At 31.6% G+C, this 18854-nt stretch overlaps 1 protein-coding gene across 1 annotated transcript in view; it reads left to right on the top strand.

The window, feature by feature from the left end:
* Positions 1–18289, top strand: part of LOC126884834 (asparagine--tRNA ligase, cytoplasmic) — a 34402-nt gene extending 16113 nt beyond the window's left edge. Inside the window, exons 6-9 of the mRNA XM_050651106.1 lie at positions 1579–1809; positions 4760–5009; positions 8905–9116; positions 17995–18289. Of these exons, the coding sequence (XP_050507063.1) occupies positions 1579–1809; positions 4760–5009; positions 8905–9116; positions 17995–18178 (877 nt within the window). The 3' untranslated portion in view covers positions 18179–18289. The remainder of the gene's footprint in view (positions 1–1578; positions 1810–4759; positions 5010–8904; positions 9117–17994) is intronic.
* Positions 18290–18854: the final 565 nt, after the last annotated feature.

Genomic DNA, 18854 nt, shown 5'->3' on the forward strand with positions numbered 1-18854 from the left:
TTTTTGGGTGATTCTCAACAAAAAATGGTCTTACAAGTTTTTTCGTAGGATGCACAGTTTTCGAGATAAAAGCGGTTGAACTTTCAAAAAATCGAAAAAGTGCAATTTTTAAACCCTAATAACTTTTGATTAAAAAATAAAATAACAATTCTGCTTACTGATTTGAAAGTTCAAGTCAAATTCTATCGGTTTTGATTATTTGCATTGCTAAAAATTAAGTTTTTATTTGTTAAGCAAAGCTATAAACACATAGTGTTTCCCGTGCCCAATGCATGCGTTTTAATGTACGTAATCTACGTAGAAATTATATGTATGCGCGCCTACTCGTTCGATTTCAAATGAGAAATGCATTGAAAACAACATTCAATCACTATGTGTTTATAGCTTTGTTTAACAATAAAAAAATTAATTTTTAGCAATGAAAATAATCAAAACCGATAGAATTTGACTTGAACTTTCAAATGCGGTAAGCAGAATTGTTATTTTATTTTTCAATCAAAAGTTATTCGGGTTCAAATATTGCAATTTTTCAATTTTTTGAAAGTTGAACCGCGTTTATGTCGAAAACTATGCATCCTACGAAAAAGTTGTAAAAAGATTTTTTGCTCAGAATGACCCAAAAAATACAAAAAAATGTTTTGTTTTGCGAAAAATCGATGTTATGTGATTCCTCAAGTTCTTTGTTTATAACAATCTTATCGACATCCGTATCGACTGTTACCCAAAAAATTCGTGTTCTACGGGTCAAAATACATAAAGAAAACTTGGGTAAGTCCATCTGAATTAAGGAGGCCGTTGTACCCCCACTGGCGACAGGACTAACTTGTTTTCTTTGTTGTCTGGAACATTAAATACAGCGACCTATTTTTACTCAGTACCTTTTTAAATCAAAATAAATCACAGTTTGGTACGTTTCCAAATATCAGAAATTTAAGTATTTTCGATGGGAAATAAGCCACAATTTTACCAAAAAAATGAATTTATTAACGTTTCGACGCCCAAGTCGGGTGTCGTTGTCAAAATACAAAATAATACTAAATAAACAAAAATGTTGTTGCTTAGTAAAAAATTCTTCTAATAATTTATTTAATCTGACTCATTTATATCGGCAATTCAGGTATGTATTATACATTTTTGTGGCGGATATTCTTGAGTTGGGGTTGATTTCATGTAATCGAATGAACTATCTTTTAGTAAAGTCGTCCCAGGAACACAACTCATTATTGGCAATATCATTTTAAAGTCTTCTACTTTAAAATGTATAATACATGCCTGAATTGCCGATATAAATGAGCCAGATTAAATAAATTATTAGAAGAATTTTTTACTAAGCAACAACATTTTTGTTTATTTAGTATTATTTTGTATTTTGACAACGACACCCGACTTGGGCGTCGAAACGTTAATAAATTCATTTATTTGGTAAAATTGTGGCTTATTTCCCATCGAAAATACTTGATGATAAAAATGCCACAAGGAAATAGCTTCAGAACAACATCAGAAATTTATATTGTTTCTTGAATTTTGATAAGATGCAAGTCTTCATTTATTATTTTAACAGTTGTTTGTTTATTATAGAGACCACTATCAAGACAGAGGTTACTGTGAGATCACACCACCATCCATAGTACAGACTCAGGTGGAAGGAGGATCCACTTTGTTTAAAATGGACTATTTTGGCGAAGAGGCCTATTTGACACAAAGTTCGCAGTTGTACCTTGAAACATGTCTTCCATCTATGGGAGATGTCTACTGTATAGCTGAGAGCTTTAGAGCAGAACAAAGCAGAACCAGAAGACATTTAGCTGAGTAAGCATTAAAATTACATATATATTTTTTCAATATCAGATGTAATTATCTACAGTCCGTCCAATATACTTACCGTTGCACGTCATTATATACGTCAGAGATCTAAGTTGACATTGTTGCCCAATTACAAAAAATTCTTGAATTCATTTTAAATCACATATATCACATAATTTTTGCGGAAGTGAATTATACAACAAAACAAATTAATATTAAATGTAAGAAAATAAAAACTTTAGAAATAGAAAACAAGAATTAAGTTATAATCTTATAGGGGAGTGCATATAGATTTTCACTTCGGAAAAAATCAAACAAGATAGAACTTTTTGTAATTTTATTAAGAAATGTTCAATAAACAACATATCAAAAAGTTCTACTCGAGAAGTGGGTGCTTCATTTTTTATTAAACAAATGAACTACGAAATTAGATGTTTTTTTTTTTAAATAACTCCGAAAATATAAATTTTAGAAAAAAACTGACTTGACCATTGAAAAATTCAGAAAATTTTACAAAAAAAACCTTTTATAAAGAATTTTCTAAAATTAAATCTGTATCTTCTATAATTTTTTATTTATAACGCTAAAGTCACCCTTCTCACAAACATTGGCGCACTGTAAACTAACGTACGACGAAGTGCACGGTTGAGTTATTTTAGTGTAATTCTTTAACCAATGGATCAAATGAAATTTTACAAATTGAACATGAAAGAAGAATAATTAAGCTATCTTATGGTTATAATAGAAAGAAATAAAATGTATTGGCATAAATACGGTGTGGGCGAAAAGTGAGCCTTATATGAATTTTGTTTAAAAATTGTTTAAAAATGTGTAACCAATACAAATTTTTCTTATAAAACTCTCAATTTTGCACAGCTTACCTTTCAAGTATCCTACTAAATGATGTTTCATTCAAAAAAAATTTCAAAAATTTAATTCAAATGATATGACGTCTCAAAAAATATAATTTTTGAAATCTTCGTAGTTTTATAGAATTACCACCACTTTTAGACAGTATTACTCAAGTTTGAATAGATCTATTACAGTTTTATAAGTGCTTTTTTAAAGCTTAGGATGTAACCTTTAAAATGCACTGAATTATTTTACTTTAGAAATGAAATAAACTATTTCTTTTTTAGAAAATTAAGAAAGATAACAAAAATGTAATACAAAAACCGAAAGTTACCAGCTAAAAAAATGTTTATACAAAGTGATCAAAACTTTTTTCTGTAAAACTTACCTAAAATACATTTAGTAATAAGCTTCAATAATAATAATAAATGTTCAGCAAAAAATTTTTTTTTAGCTCTTATACAGTATGTTAGCGTAACTTGGAACCTATTGATAACTTTTTTATTACCAGTTTTACGAAAAAAGGTTCTTCTTTATAAAATACTCTGCGTCGTATATAATCTAAGATGCAATCATCAAATATCAAATTTAATTAATGTTATACGAGGTATGTTAAAAAATATGAATTTCACTCAAGAGTAAAGTACCTTTACCTTTCACAATATCGAAAATTGTTATTAAGAAAAGTTGTTTGGAATTAAAAAATTTGTTTTAGTGTTCAATTTCATCCTTCTAATTAAAATATTGTGAATAATAAAGGCACTTAACTCTTAAAATTCATATTTTTTACATACCTCGTATAAAATTAAAAAAGTTTTATATCTGATGGTTGTATCTTAGATTTTAGACCAGGGGGAGCATTTTATGAAGAATAACTTTTTTTCGTAAAAGTGATAATAAAATAGTTATCATAATTGTAATAAAATGATGATGAGTATCCGTAATTTGAGAAAAGATTGAAATTTTTTTTCGATTAGAATGATGTAATTGTATAGTTAGACATAGTTTCTAATTTCAAAGAACTTTTCATAATGCATTTTTTGATATTCTGGAATATAAAGGTACTTTACTCTTTAACGAAATTCATGTTTTTGACAACTCGTATAAAATTGATAAAATTTGATAATTGATGGTTGAGTTTTGGATTTTTGACTATCCAGAGCATTTTATTAAGAATAACTTTTTTTTTCGTAAAATTGATAATAAAAAAGTTTTCCATGTGGTTCCTAGCTACGCAGACACACTGTATAAGAGCTTCTGTATAAGAATTTTCAAATTGCAATGCCATATTCGTATTCAGCATAATCAAAAACAAAATAGAAACATATTTGATCAAAGTAAAATGATGAATTTAACGATATTTTTAAAATTATTTGTACAAAACAATTGTTATTGTTTAAACAATTAATAAACAATTAGCGGCCAAATCTGCGAGTAGAACTTTTTACTTTAACATGTATATAAACTAACAAAAAACGTTTTAAAAAAATATAAGCTTGTTTGAATTTTTCCGAAACAATGCATGTTTTCGTTCTAATTGCGCTATTACGTTAAAGTAAATAATAAAAACAGTAAATATAATAAAACAAAGACTTATAGTAAAGAATAAAAACAAATATGAAGTGTCATCGCCGCAACTGTATCGCAGTTAGAGTGTAATCCGAACAAGTGTGCTTTATAAAAACGCTTTATATTCCACTTATACAAATTAAATGAAACAAGTTAGGGTATGTTTCTTTAAATGTACATTAATAGAAATCTTCCAATATTATTTCTACGCGTATATAATAAAATATGTCTAGTGGCTGTAATTCCAGTGTACTCAGCTAAACGATTCTAAAAAGGAACAGACCTACCGCTTAAATATTTCGTGTTTGTATCATGTGATGTCACGGGCTATGACGCGGATGATGTGCAACGGTAAGTATATTGGACGGACTGTATGAATAGTGGTGCTAGTTTTAATATATTATATGGACAGATCACAAATACTCTCTTTCAAATATCTTTAAATTTCTGTGAATTTTTTAACAGAAACATGAAATTATTTGTGTAATATCATATTTCAACATATTATGATAATAATGCTTCATTATATTTATAGATATTCCCATGTTGAAGCAGAGTGTCCATTTATCACTTTTGATGACCTTTTGAACAGGCTCGAAGATCTTATTTGTGATGTAGTTGATCGTGTTTTAAAATCCCCCTATGGCGAGATTGTTCACGAGCTCAACCCCAACTTCCAAGTGCCAGAAAGACCCTTCTTGAGGATGAACTATTCAGATGCTATCGAATATCTCAAAAAGAACAACATCACCAAGGAGGATGGCACATTTTATGAATTTGGAGAGGTAGACTATTTACTATTTGTTGCCTTAGTATAATGAAAAAGGCCTTTCTAATTATTATACTAAATCTGAATCATTTCATTATTCATTATTTACTATTTCCTTATCTTCCAAGTTAGTTTGCCTTTTTTGAAAGTGGGTTCTTTTTCTTACGGAATGTTCTAGGAAATTTTGAAAAATATCTCCAATTGAGGAAACAGTTATGTTGGGGGTTGTTATATTAACCTTTAACTACACGCGCTGGCGTATTTTGTACGCCAGATATCAGAATTCTACTGTAAATATATTTAAAAATTTAATTTTTAACCTTGTTTATCTCTCTAACACTCTAACCTATCACTGGAATGTGCTTTACAATTGGTTTTAGTTTCGTTATAATCGGCGTTCTGGGAAGATCGTAATTTACAGTTTATTATTTGTTGTTTCCGGTGGTGGGCAATATACGCCACGATTATAGTAATATAAGTAGTAATGTAAGTACATCTTTCAATTGTTTTAGAGTCATTATGGCACAAAATATCATCATCATCATCATTGGCTCGACAGCCCTTTCTGGGTCTTGGCCTGTTCCAGGATTCTTCTCTACTCTGATCTGTTTCGTGCTTTTTTCTCCAGTTTTTTATTTTTAAGGTTTTTATATCATTTTCTATTTGTTCTAAATACCTCAGTCTTCCTCTTGTTCTTTTTCCTACTGGCATCTGTTTGAATATTTTGCTTGGTATTTCGCCTTCTTCCATTCTTTCTACATGTCCCATCCAACGCAGCCGTCCTATTTTAATGAATGTTATGATATCCGGATCCTGGTATATTTCGTATAGTTCAAAGTTGTACCTTCTTCGCCAAATTCCATTTTCTTTTGTGCCCTTATATATGTGTCGCAAGATTTTTCTTTCAAAGGTGGCTAGCAATGTTTCCTCTCTTTTAGTGAGTGTCCAGGTTTCTGAGCCGTATGTGAGTACCGGTCTTATTAAGGTTTTGTATATTTGGCATTTTGTTTTCCTTGGAAAACAAAATGGCACAAAATATACTTTTCTTTATAAACAATACTTTTTTTTTCATGTAAAAAATCACATTTCAAAAATTTTTTTTTAATATTTTTATTTATCATGGAATCAGATTTCAGTTCTAAATCCCAATTGGTTTACTGAGAAGGAACTCCAAGTATTCACTGATGCCGAATAAGGTTTATAACAAACAACTAAAGTGTATTTAAAAAAAAACAAATCCTCTGTTTTTAAGTGTATTTTCTTGTGGCGTATAATGTACGCCACGCGTGTAGTTATGTTATAACTTGATGCGCGGGTAGGTAAAGGTTAAGGTTTCTCTATACAGGGTGATTCATTAACAATGTCCAAATCACTAAAATGTGGCTCGTTACTGAGTTGCAGGGTGTTTTATTTAAAAAATTAATAACTAATTTTACCCAGTACTTTAAAATTATTTGACATGTCCCTGTCATACTTGGCAGAAAGTGTAGGTTCTGCACACTTTGTAAATTATGATGAATAAACGTTTCTGTGCATGGTTGACCCTTACCAAATTCTACGCCACTGGTGGAATTGCTATTTTAGGACAATATTTCAATTCTCCAATACTTTCTATGAAAATAATATACTCTTCATCCTTCATTTTTAACTTCAAATATCTCGAAAACTAATTATTTTATTGTTACGAATGAAGAGTATATTATATACATAGAAAGTATTGGAGAATAGAAATATTGCGCTAAAATAGCAATTTCGCCAGTGGCGTAGAATTTGGGAAGGGTCAACCATTCACTTTCTCCTGTCGTACGCCTCTGGTAGTAGCCAGAAACGTTTATTTAACATAATTTAGTAGGGTGTACAGTACCTACGCTTTTTGGCAAGTATGATAAGGATATCTCAAATAATTTTAAAGTACTGGGTAGCTACAAATAATTTTTAAATTTTTAAACCAATTTTTTTGGGTTAAATATTAACTATTTGTATCCAGTACTTTAAAATTGTTTGACACGTCCTTATCATATTCGCAAAAAGTGTACTATACACCATACTAAATTATGTTAAATAAATGTTTCTGGCTACTACCAGAGGTGTACGACAGGGAATGATTGGCCCTTCCCACATTCTGCGCCACTGGCGGAATTGCTATCTTAGCATAATTTTTAGATTCCCCAATACTTTCTATTTAAATAATATACTCCTAATTCGTAACCATAAAATGGTTAGTTTTTGAGATATTTGAAGTTAAAAATGAAGGGGCACAATACATTAATCAAAATAGCTGTGCTATTTTGATATATCATTTTCAACTTCAAATATCTCGAGAACTAACATCTTTATCGTTACGAATTTTTTTTATTGTTCATCTACTATGCAATCAGTCAAAAAGAAACCATAAACACATTTTTGTTGAAATTTACGATATTGGCGCGAAGAGAAACATTTCTATAAAATGGTAAATAAATCTAATGGTAATTTTTGCTTAAGGCGTCTGATTTGTTGACTATTGTCCAATAAATTTAACGCTAACACATTTGGGTGGTTTTCTAGTCGTTGTAAATATTTATCACTGTGTGACACTATCACTTCACTTACAGTTGGCACTTGAAGGTCTTGTAGAATGTCTTTGTTGCGTACAAACCATGGCGCATCAGTTATTGCTCTTAAAACCTTGTTTTGAAATCGGATCTAATATCTTTATCGTTACGAATCAAGAGAGTATAATATATTTAGAAAGTATTGGAGAATCGAAATATTGCACTAAAATATCAATTCCGCCAGTGGCATAGAATTTGGGAACGGTCAACCATTCACTGACCCCTGTCGTACGTCTCTGGTAGTAGCAAGAAACGTTTATCATAATTTAGTAGGGTGTACAGTACCTACATTTTCTGTCAAGTATGACAAGGATATGTCAAATAGTTTTAAAGTACAGGGTAACAATAGTTATTAAATTTTTAAATAAAACACCCTGTAACTCAGTAACGAGCCACATTTAATTTAAGTGATTTGGGTTAAATCTTAATATTTGAGGTCTAAAATCTACAACTCAGAGATTGGACATTCTTAATGAATCACCCTGTATATCTACTATATTTAAATAAGAGTTTTTATACACTCTTCGTTTCCCAAAGTATTTGATAATTTGATGTATGATTACTTGAACTCAGTAGCGTGGCTAGGATTTTTTTGTGGGTGTCAAGACCAAAAATTGCATCTTTTGCATAAACATTAACTTTTAAGCATACGTTTCTTTTCTTTTTGAAGTTATAGTACTTCTTTGGGGGCGATTGGGAAAAATGTTAAAAGTGATTTTTTATAAAACCCTACGCGCATGCGCACACAGACAGTATGGAGTTAGTTAAATCTTTAAAAGTTATGTATATATCAGTGCAAATAAGGTGTGAAAAGAATATATTAGTGTTTTTAGTAAATATATTTATTATAATTTTTGTGTCTTTGGATTTGTCTTCCTCGGGAATAAGATAATAAGTATTATTAAAACATTTTTATATTTTAACTTCACTTGGTCTATTCAAAATCATGTAAATATAGCGATTTTAGGTCAGTGGTAGAGCATTCGACTACAGATCGAGAGGTCCCGGGTTCAAATCCGGGTGTTTTTATTCTTTTGTTTTTAATTTTTGGTATTGTTTTAATAAAAATTTTTGGAAAGTAGTAAATATTGAAATTAGTTTAATATTTAAATAAAATACAAAGTAACTGTTTAAAGTATATTTATTTCGTTGAAATCATATATAATAGAAGTATAACTTCTTACATGCTTACAAAGTGCACACTCATTCTTTTGTTGCATTTCAGTCTACAACACTAAATTTTTGTGTTTAAAATTACTTGTTTATGCTCTTCATCTACATCCATATCACCTAAATAAAATGTTGACTGATTTGCAGGACATTCCAGAGATGCCGGAAAGAAAGATGACAGACCAAATCAACAAGCCTATCATGCTCTGTAGATTCCCTGCCAACATCAAATCTTTCTACATGAGCAAATGTCCAGAGGATGCCAGATTGACGGAAAGTGTTGATGTTTTGTTGCCAAATGTAGGCGAAATTGTGGGAGGATCAATGAGGATATGGGATCTAGAAGAGCTATTAGCGGGGTGAGTAATTGGTTTCTATAAATACCCTACTCCAAGATATTAATTTCTTCTTTAAGTACCGTCTCCCAATCGGAGGTTGGATATCATAATCACTATCTTTAACTCTATCTACCGCTGCTCTGAAGAGTTCTATAGAACTGCATTTAAACCAGTCCCTTAAATTCTTCAACCATGACACTCTCCTTATTCCTATACTCCTTCCTCCTCTTATCTTTACCTGTATGATCAATCTTAGCAGTTCATATCGCTGTCATCTCATTACGTGTACCAGATATTTTAACTTTCTAATTTTTATTGTGTTTATAATTTCGTATTCTTTGTACATTTCTCGCAATATTTCCGTGTTAGTTTTTTTCTGTGTCCATGCGATTCTAAGCATCCTCCTGTAACACCACATTTCAAAGGACTGTAGCTTATTTATGTGTTCTTGCTTCAATGTCCAGCTTTCAAGTCCACATTGCAGTATCGAAAACACGTAACATCTCAAGAAATTAACGCACCACCTTAAAAATGGGTCATTTTTGACGTCTCGAATTTTCTAAACCTGTTGTCCGATTTAAGTGATTTTTTTAATATGTTATAACCTTATTCTTTAACAATATCGCTGTAATAATATTGTTGCTAGACAGGTAAATTGTCATTGTATACAGGGTGTACCAATTAAACTCGTTTTTTTCTCAAAGTTCACCACACCCTGTGGAATATTCTAGCATTTATAAAACAAGAATAAAAAAACCGCTAAACGCCGTAAAAATGAGTGGCGCATACAATATTGCAGCTACAAAAGATCTGATATGAATATTACGTGGCGCGAAAATGTATTTTCATTTTGATGCAAAATAAAATTTTAGTTTTATTTGAAAAGATTTTTCCATAATATTTGCTAAATTTGAAGTAAAAGGCGCCACAAAAGAGTAACTTGGATACAGTTTGAATTTTGAAACTCTTGTGGCGCGTTTACTTCAAATTTAGCAAATATTATGGAAAAATCATCGTTTAAAATAAAACTAAAATTTTATTTTGCATCAAAATGAAAATACATTTTAGCGCCACGTAATATTCATATCAGGGCCCGGATTACGTACACTCGATACGCATCGTATCCGCCATGTTTTACTGTAGCGGCTTATGGGAAAACATGGCGGATACGATGCGTATCGAGTGTACGTAATCCGGGCCCAGATCTTTTGTAGCTGGAATATTGTATGCGCCACTCATTTTTACGGCCTTTAACGGGTTTTTATTCTTGTATCAGGAGTTTTTCAAAGTTTTTTATAAATTAAATGTATGAAGTTGAATGCAATTTTTCTCGATTACACGTTAAACTTTATAAATGGTCGCCTTTGTCGCATTATCTCCTAAATGATCTAGTGCCTATCAAATGTACACTAGATTTTTTTTTCGATTCGAAATAGATTGAAAAAAAATATTGGGATGGCCGGTTAGGCGGTTAATGAACTCGGATTGCCCGTTGCCAGATCAAATTTAGCGTCGTAACAACTACATAAACCATTTCGGGAATAATCGTTAATTTTATTATACTTTTGTAGCTTAATAACTTCTAAACGGCTTAACCGATTTTGATCACTAAACATGAGCTTGAAACGTATTGACAAGTAGTATCTTATGCATCTAAGGTCAAGTATGATAACTAAAGCTATTACAGGAATTATTGAGCTTGAAAAATCTTTTTTTCAATAGGACATAGCTTTGATCATACTTATGAAGCCTATAACTTAAAAATTCGAATTTTCCCGGATGAGGTATACAGCGTCAGATTCGTCTAGAGTTCTTCTACAAACGCTCAGTTATTGGCGCAATTAGTAGGTTGAAATTTTGAGTAATTGTCGAAAAACCAAAATTTTCAAAGTTTAGTTTTTCAGTTTTTCGGGGATACTGAGCCGTGTGTAGGTCTGATCCTGACGGCTTAGACATCATTTGAAAACTTAACTCAACACTATTGATTTGGTGTATTTGCGGTTCTCCTGTCTCTACTTGAACCGAAGATATATACCCCCCAAAAATATGCCGTTTTGTACGTACCAAGTCCTATAGCTGGCTTATGAGTGGTTACAAGTCACAAACTAGAGCGGTTCTGAATCGGCCCTGACCCCCTCTTCAAACACAGAAAAAAAATTCAGATCGGTTTAACTCTTCCAGTCACATACATACACTAAGCATCAAAATTAACGCACCACCTTAAAAATTGGACATTTTTGATGTATCGTATTTCCTAAACCTGTTGTCCGATTTTAGTGATTTTTTTAGTATGGTATAACTTCGTTCTTCAAGAATATCGTTGTAATAATATTGTTGCTAAATAGGTAAGTGTCATTGTATACCGGGTGTAACAATGATATTGTGTTTTTTCCTCAAAGTTCGGAACACCCTGTGGAATATTCTAGCGTATATAAAATATTGAAATTAAAAGTCAACTGTAGCCTTAGGCTTTCTTAACATTTTGCTTTTTGATTCATTCGCTTATGTTGGATAATAAAAAAAAAGAATGTGTGTGTACTTTGTACGCACGTAAGAAGTTATTCTTCTATTATATAATTTTAACGAAGTAAATATACTTAACAGGTTATTTGTATTCTATTTAAATATTAAACTAACTTTCCTATCTACCACTTTCAAAAAAATTTTATTAAAACAACCAAAAATAATAAAAAAGTGAATCGTCCAGGATTGGCACCCGGGACATTTCGATCTCTGACCGAACGCTCAACAACTAGACCACCGAGTCTCCTTTAATTGACACGTTCGGATATAATTACACAACACGGTGACAAATAGATTGAGTGGTATCGTGATAAAAATGTTATACCTACATATTTTATTATCTTACTACAGAAGAAGAGAAATTCAAAGACACAAAAATTATAATAAATAATACATTTACTAAAAACACTAATATATTCTTTTAATGACTTATTTGCGCTGATACAGATACTATCTTGAAAGATTAGAAACGAACTACATACTGTCTGTGTGTGCATGCTCGCAGATTTATGAAAAATTTTACTCTCAATCGCGCCTAAAGAAGAATAACTTCAAAAATTAGGTACTTTAACAACTAGCAACGTTCTTCATCAATACAGGGTGTTTCTAAATAATTGCGACACACTTTAAGGGGTAATTCTGCATGAAAAATAATGACCGTTTGATTTATAAACATATGTCCGCAAATGCTTCGTTTCAGAAATACGGGATGTTGAATTTGTTCGCACAAATTGACGATTTACTTATTGCTCTAAAACCGCATGAGATATACAAATGAAATTGAGTAGGTTTGAAGAGGTAATTATTGTGCATTTTTTGGCATACAGCTAAGAATTTTATATTCACCATTGGCGTGCATACGAGAAATATGACCGGGTAATATGACCCGTATGCACGCCAATGGTGAATATAAAATTCTTAATTGTATGCCAAAAAATGCGCAATAACTACCTCTTAAAACCTACCAAATTTCATTTGCATATCTCAACCGGTTTTAGAGCAGTAAATAAATCGTCAGTTTGTAAAAAAAATTCAACATCCCGTATCTCGAAAATGAAGCATTTGCTGACATATGTTTATAAATCAAACAGTCATTATTTTCCATGCAGAATTATCCCTTAAAGTTTGTCGCACTTATTTAGAAACACCCTGTATTGATGAAGAACGTTGCTAGTTGTTAAAGTACCTAACTTTTTTATTATCCAACATAAGTGAATACATCAAAAAGCAAAATGTTAACAAAGCCTAAGGCTGCAGTTGAGTTTTAATTTCAATATTTTATATACGCTAAAATATTCCACAAGGTGTTCCGAACTTTGAGGAAAAACCACACTATCATTGTTACACCCAGTATACAATGACACTTACTTGTATAGCAACAATATTATTACAACGATATTTTTGAAGAATAAAGCTATAACATACTAAAAAAATCACTAAAATCGGACAACAGGTTTAGGAATTACGTGATATCAAACATGTCCCATTTTTAAGGTGTTGCGTTAATTTTGATGCTTAGTATAATACATACATATATATATATATCCACAAACATTTTCCCTTTTTTAAATAGAAATTAAGTCATATTTCTGAGCTCGGTAACTTTTGAATGGTATAACCGATTTTCAAAATTAGACCTGCCTTGGGAAGGTAATGATCAGTACTATTAGAAGCCGCACAGGTAGGACTTAAATTTTCGAAGTTTTTGGGAGTTTTGGGGACGAGAACGAAAAACAGGCCCTAAATAGGAAGGGCCGTAAAATCCACACCCTTGGACCAAAATGGATGGTTGACATATGAATGGGTGAGTCTTTTCCTGAACTTTAAGATGGGAGTTGACACAATTTTCAATTCCGTCAGATTTAGAAAATCGAAAATTTCGTGTATATATAGCGTCGCGTGTAGGGGGGTGTGGGTGTGCGCCACTGGCGAGAACTGCCGTTGTCTGGTAATACTGAAATTAAAACCCAACCATAGCATAAGGTTTTCATAACATTCTATTTTTTTATTCAATCGCTTATGTTGGATAATAAAAAAGTTAGGTACTTTAACAACTAGCCATATTTTTCATCAATGCTAGCAGCAATCTAGTGTTGTTTTTCTTAACAGAATCGTTCTCAAGGTATTATAAGATACACATTTCTAAACTAATTACATGACGCCATCTTCAAAGAGCTCTAGCTCCCTTAGTAAAAAGCATTTTCGGACTAAGCGATTTGGGTTCTTCTTTGGGTGCCGTCTTCTTATCGAAGGTTGGCGATGACTTCTGCAAATTCTTCTTTATTTTGTGCTTTTCTTATTAGACTTTGAAAGTCTAATCATGTCCATTCTTTGATGTTGCGCAGCCAGGTCATTTGTCGTCTACCCGGGCCGCGTCTTCCTTCTATTTTCCCTTCTACATGGTGTCCAGAAATAATTTTAAGACAATTTAACGAAATTCACCTAGTCCGAAAATGCTTCCTAAAGGCAAGCGTCCACAGGTCCGCATCGTACGCATCGGATTAATTTTTCATACTGCGTCCACTGTATCGGCAGCGATCGGATTGCCGATGCCACTACCTGCTAGGGTAGAAAAATTACTAAGGTAGACTTTAAAATTGGTTGTTTATTTATTTATTGGTTGTTTATTAATTGGTTGTTTATTTAATTTAATAATTAATTTATGCATAATAACTACATTTATTAGTATGACATTTTAATGTATCTGTTTAGTAATAAAAATCCACAAAAACGTAAAATATATAGTTCTTTTTTAAATATCTACAAAACGAAACATGCTAGGTACATACAACCTGATATTAAAAGAAAGCCTGTAATATTTACTACAAAATTTAATACTAATATACAATATAGAGGGTGTACCATTTAAAAAAATGAAAAAAAATATATTTACAAATAGTGATCACATTGTATTTTATATTGATATACCTATGTCAAAGATATTAAATTATTTAAAAATGACACTATACTGATAAAACTCTCATATGTCATTTTAAATATTTCAAAAATTATTAACTTTGGACCTATAAAACCTTACACAAACTCATGTTTTTAAAAAATAGATTCAAAAATTATTTGTAAAAATTTTTTTATCGGCGTAGTAATATTACAGCTTACACACCAATTCTCTCGGTAGACCGCAAGCTATAGCAGAAACACCGCATAATAGCACCCATTTTTCTAAGTAATTATACATTTGAATATAAAGGAATACACAAAGCTGTTACAATTTGACTTAAATGGAAAATAGTAACTACATCAGTAAAAGTTTCTTTAAAGATTAATTAAAGTTGCCTTTCTGAAATCGGTTAAATACTTTTTTTAGTTTTCAACTACTTGTAACACACTTTGGTTGCTTTTTCATCTTTCGTCAGGGACAATGAAATGTCTCGCATCAACTTTACATTTCTCTCAGAAAGATCATTAACAAGTCTAATATTTTTTAAAAAGTTCATTGCTGTGATAGAAAAATGTGTTGTTTTTTTTAACGACAATAATTTTCATAGTTAGATACTCAATATATTTCGAAAGACTAATAAACATGAAAAGTGAGTAATATTTATGATATTTTAATCCCCATAATCAACTTATCATGGCCTGCAATATTTTTTTCTGAATATACCTATATAAAATAACAGTTAAAACTGAGTTTACTTGTTTCATTACGGACAAGACGATCGTCAAAATGCAAATAGCCATAGATTAGCTCCCACTGGCCCAAGCGAAATTTCGTGGGGTGCGTCCACTGATCGGCATTCCGAATGATTCATCGGCACACATCGCAAAAGTTGCCTCTCGAAGCAACCCTTCGGCATTGCCGACGATGCGATCCGTACGAAGCGGATCAGTGGACGCAGTTACATAAGTTTGTGTACAAGGCAAACTAAAATCCGTTGCGTACGATGCGGGTCTGTGGACGCTAGCCTTAAAGGAGCTGGAGCTCATTGAAGATGGCGTCTTGTAATTAGTTTTTCTTAAATACCTCCAGGACGCTTCTAGTTAGAAAAACGAAAATTGGTACACATATTTATCTTCCAGAGATAAATCGATTCCATCCAATGTGATTTTCTAGTACCAGTCATAGGCGCTCGTTTTGGGCGAGGCAACGGTTATATTATCGCATAACTATTTTGTTTTTGACTTTTAAGCATTTTTGATACTGGATTATTAAATTGTGAAATATTCTAGTACTAAAAGGTACTATTGCTTTAAGTCGGTAGGACACACCGTTTTCTAGAAAAATCGATTTGAAAATTTTTCGTTTCATGAATTTGAAAAAAAAATTGAAAACATTTTCAAAAAAACGGTGTATTTTACCAACTTAAAGTAAGAGTACCTTTTAGTACTGTCTTACCTTACATTTTAATAATCCAGACTCAAAAATGCTTAAAAATTAAAAACAAAAAAGTTATGCCATAATATAACTGTTGCCCTACCCAAAACGGACGCATATGACAGGTACTAGAAATTTGCAATGGATGGAATCGATTTATCTCCAAAAGATAAATATGTGTACCAATTTTCGTTTTTCTAAATAGAAGCATTCTGGAGATATTTAAGAAAAACTAATTACCAGACGCCATCTTCAAATAGCTCTAGCTCCTTAAGGAAGCGACTAGTTGAATTGAGGTAAATTGTCTTAAAATTATCTGAGGAATCTCCTGTCTTCGTTTGTCGGTAGAGTTTCTGGACACCATGTATAATAAGTTGAAGTAAGTTATACCTGTTGTGTCTAAATATGTGCCCAAGATTAGATGTTTTACGTTTCTTGACAATTTCTGTGAGTTCTCTATTCATACGCCGTGTAATAGTACACTATATACATAACACGTTTTCATGCGGTATCGCAGGGACAGATCAAGATTGCGGGCAGTGAGTAACTGTCGCATCTTTAAGAAGGTGTTTCTTGCCTGTTCTATTCTACATTTAATTTGGGTTAGACCTTAATATTTTGAGCCCAGGAATCTACACTTAAAATACTTCCAATGATTAATGAAACACCCTGTATATAGTAATTACTGGAGAAAAACTAAAATTGACGTGTTTTAACATCTTTTTTATATAACAATAAAACACTGAAAACGTTTGTTTTCTATACTTCCACAAAATTTATTATATCTAAGTGACTACAGCTGTTTCGGCAGAGTGCCTTTCTCAAGTAATATAGTTTACAATGTGTTTGCCTTTTTAAGTCTTTAACTGAAGAGGTTGAGGAGTGGGGAGCTGTTTGTCTCGAGTTGGTCATTCAGAATTATATCTGTATTTTTCAGTTTATTAATTTCCACACATTGTAAACTATATTACTTGAGAAAGGCACTCTGCCGAAACAGCTGTAGTCACTTATGGTAGGGGAGCCCAAGCGGGGATTTTTGCAGTTACTCGAGCGCGTCAGATTATCATGTGGGAAGAAACCTGGTACCCTGCAGATGTACCTCTACCATATATTGGCTCTTAACACAGGGGAGTTCGTTAAGGGGGGCCCGAAAATAAAAATCTATCTAAGGTAAGTTAAGTACATACAAAAGAAAGTATATTTCAAAAATCTGACGATTTGAGCCGGGCGTAAGAAAATGGGCGAGTCCCAAAATTTCACAAGAATAAAGCGAATATTTCGCGAAATGAATGACAGATCGAAAAACTAAAAAAAATATATGCTCAATATTTTTTAAAAATCTATCAAATGATATCAAACACGACTTCCCACGGAGAGGGGTGGGGGTAAATTTAATATTTTAAATACGAATCCCGCGATATTTCGCGAAATGAACATCAGGTCGAAAAACTGTAAAATACACTTATTTAATATTTTTAAAAAATCTATCGAATGGCATCAAACACGACCCCCCACGGAGGTGGGGAGGGGGGTTACTTTAAAATCTTAAATAGGAGTCCCCATTTTTTATTACAGATTTGGATTCCTTACGAAAAAATAAGTAACTTTTATTCGAAACATTTTTTCGAATTATGCATAGAGGGCGTTATAATCGGAAAAAACGATTGTTGGAAATGGAAAATTAAATTAAAAAATGGCAAGCGCCCACTAAAATGGAAAATGTTACTTAACTTTTTTTGGTTTTAGGACCTACTCTTCACAACCCAATAGGTCTCCAAAGCGCTCGAGTGACTGCACATTTAGCATACTTTGCTCCCCTACCATTAGATATAATAAATTTTGTGGAAGTATAGAAAACAAACGTTTTCAGTGTTTTATTGTTAGATAAAATGAACTTCCATCAAGTAACGGTCGAATCCATCAATTATCTTTTTTATAGTCGCCTGTTTCTGAAATAATGAATTTATTCCATATTTTTGCATCGTACTGTACCTAGGTATACTATTTTACTATTATAATAATTGAGAAATAATGAATTTTTAGATACAAACGTGAGGAAATAGATCCAGCTCCATATTTCTGGTACACAGACCAACGTAAATATGGTACATGTCCACATGGAGGTTATGGTTTGGGTTTGGAGAGATTTGTATGTTGGCTGCTCAACAGATATCATATTAGAGAAGTCTGTTTGTACCCGCGGTATCTGCATCATTGTAAACCTTAAGGTGATTCAGCTAAATATACAGACAACTATGCATTTAATATTTTGTTATATTTATATTTTTCTTTGATCTTGCTTTAACAAAAGTGGCATTACAGTTCTCTTCCGAATAAAGATGTCTTTTTATTATCCTTAATACCTGCGTCTTCAATCAAAAGTATCAAACATCAATCACGTATAAAATAACAAAAAGATACCTTAAAATTAAATAAAAAGAAAACAAAAGAAAAATAGAACACATTAACTTTTATCCTACTAATACTTTAAGCATTGTAATAGTGAAGAAGAATGAGTTTTCAATTAAAAAAAAAAACAAAAACAGAATGTGTGTGTACTTTGTACGCACGTAAGAAGTTATACTTCTATTATATGATTTCAATGAAATTAATATATGTACTTTAAACAGTTTATTTATATTTTATTTAAATTTTAAACTAATTTTAATACTACCCTCCAAAATTTTTATTAAAACAATACCAAAAATTAAATAAAAGAATAAAACACACATAAACACATTGGAAAATGCCACAAAAAAATGATTTCTGAACAATAATTGTTGGCAAAATTTTTAACTAAATACGCATTTTCTGAAAAAAACAAATTATATAAAAATATACTTACAATCATAAAATGAATAAAAAAAAAATAAAAACTTGCATTGGGGATCGAACCTGCTTAT

The sequence above is a fragment of the Diabrotica virgifera genome, chromosome 1 (assembly GCF_917563875.1).
Source record: "Diabrotica virgifera virgifera chromosome 1, PGI_DIABVI_V3a".
NCBI lineage: Eukaryota > Metazoa > Arthropoda > Insecta > Coleoptera > Chrysomelidae > Diabrotica > Diabrotica virgifera.